Source organism: Cebus imitator, unplaced genomic scaffold, assembly GCF_001604975.1.
Source record: "Cebus imitator isolate Cc_AM_T3 unplaced genomic scaffold, Cebus_imitator-1.0 Scaffold435, whole genome shotgun sequence".
NCBI lineage: Eukaryota > Metazoa > Chordata > Mammalia > Primates > Cebidae > Cebus > Cebus imitator.
This window is the reverse complement of record NW_016107750.1, coordinates 533,941-534,866: the sequence shown is the minus strand read 5'-3', so window position 1 is coordinate 534,866 and position 926 is coordinate 533,941. Positions and strand designations below refer to the sequence as shown.

The window sequence follows — 926 nt, the reverse complement described above, 5'->3', positions numbered from 1 at the left end:
AAAAAAAAAAAAAAAAAAGTATAGGAATCCTCAGTGTCACACCTATAGATACCAAACCCCCTTCTCCATCATTTGGATTGCCCTGGGAAGGACGAGAGAACACCATCATCCAAACAAACAGAGATCAGTTCTTGAACCGGGGTTGATGTTGTTTATTCTCCTGCCACTAAGAGGTACCCCAGAGTTTACAAAGACAGTAGGAATATTTCTATTCTCCCTATGTATATTGAACAGCTGTGCACCTAGCAGGGTGCCTGAGTAGGAAGTTCAGTTCATTTTAACGGCTGGAGCTTGTTACAAGTAGTGGAGCCAGGCCTTTGCACATCCATTTTCTTCAGAACCCAGGGAAAACTAGCCCATCTTGTCAGCTCTAGTTTTGCACCTGCTGGTGCTGCTCTCATCCCTCTCTGACAGCAAAAGCTGGCTAATTTTGGATCATCTGTGGCCTGACACTAAGGTGTCTAATCATAGGGGCTGTAGAAACAACTACATTAATAAGTCATCCAGCCTCACACCCAGTGTGACAGTTTTTGAACAGATGGCCTCCTTCCTTCCTGTTTACTGAAATGTAAGGCTCTGAGAAAAATAATTCAATCCAATTTACAGCAAACACCACATTTCAAGAAAAGGGAAAGAACAGGTGGTGTGTATACCAAGGACCCGCTTGCTCAGGCAAAAAGAGGCTGCAGAAAATTGGTTCATCAATGGCAGTCTATCACGAAGTGACCATCGTATAGTGAGTTTATTTGTTCTCTAAAATAACATGAACATGCACCTTTCCACTGCGTGACTTCATGGGTCATGGCCAACATAGAACTTGGATAAGAAATCCTTTGGCCTTGGCTCTTCTGTTTCATGGAAGAACCGCATGATGTGTGTCCGCTGCTTCCATACGTTAATCGTTTCTTCCAGTTCCATCTTTCCCT

At 43.4% G+C, this 926-nt stretch overlaps 1 protein-coding gene across 1 annotated transcript in view; it reads right to left on the bottom strand.

Moving 5' to 3' along the window:
- Positions 1–124: 124 nt before the first annotated feature.
- NDUFA6 (NADH:ubiquinone oxidoreductase subunit A6) overlaps positions 125–926 on the bottom strand; it is a 4,637-nt gene continuing 3,835 nt past the window's right edge. The window contains exon 3 of the mRNA XM_037731982.1: positions 125–925. Coding sequence (XP_037587910.1) covers positions 702–925 — 224 coding nt within the window. The 3' untranslated portion in view covers positions 125–701. The remainder of the gene's footprint in view (position 926) is intronic.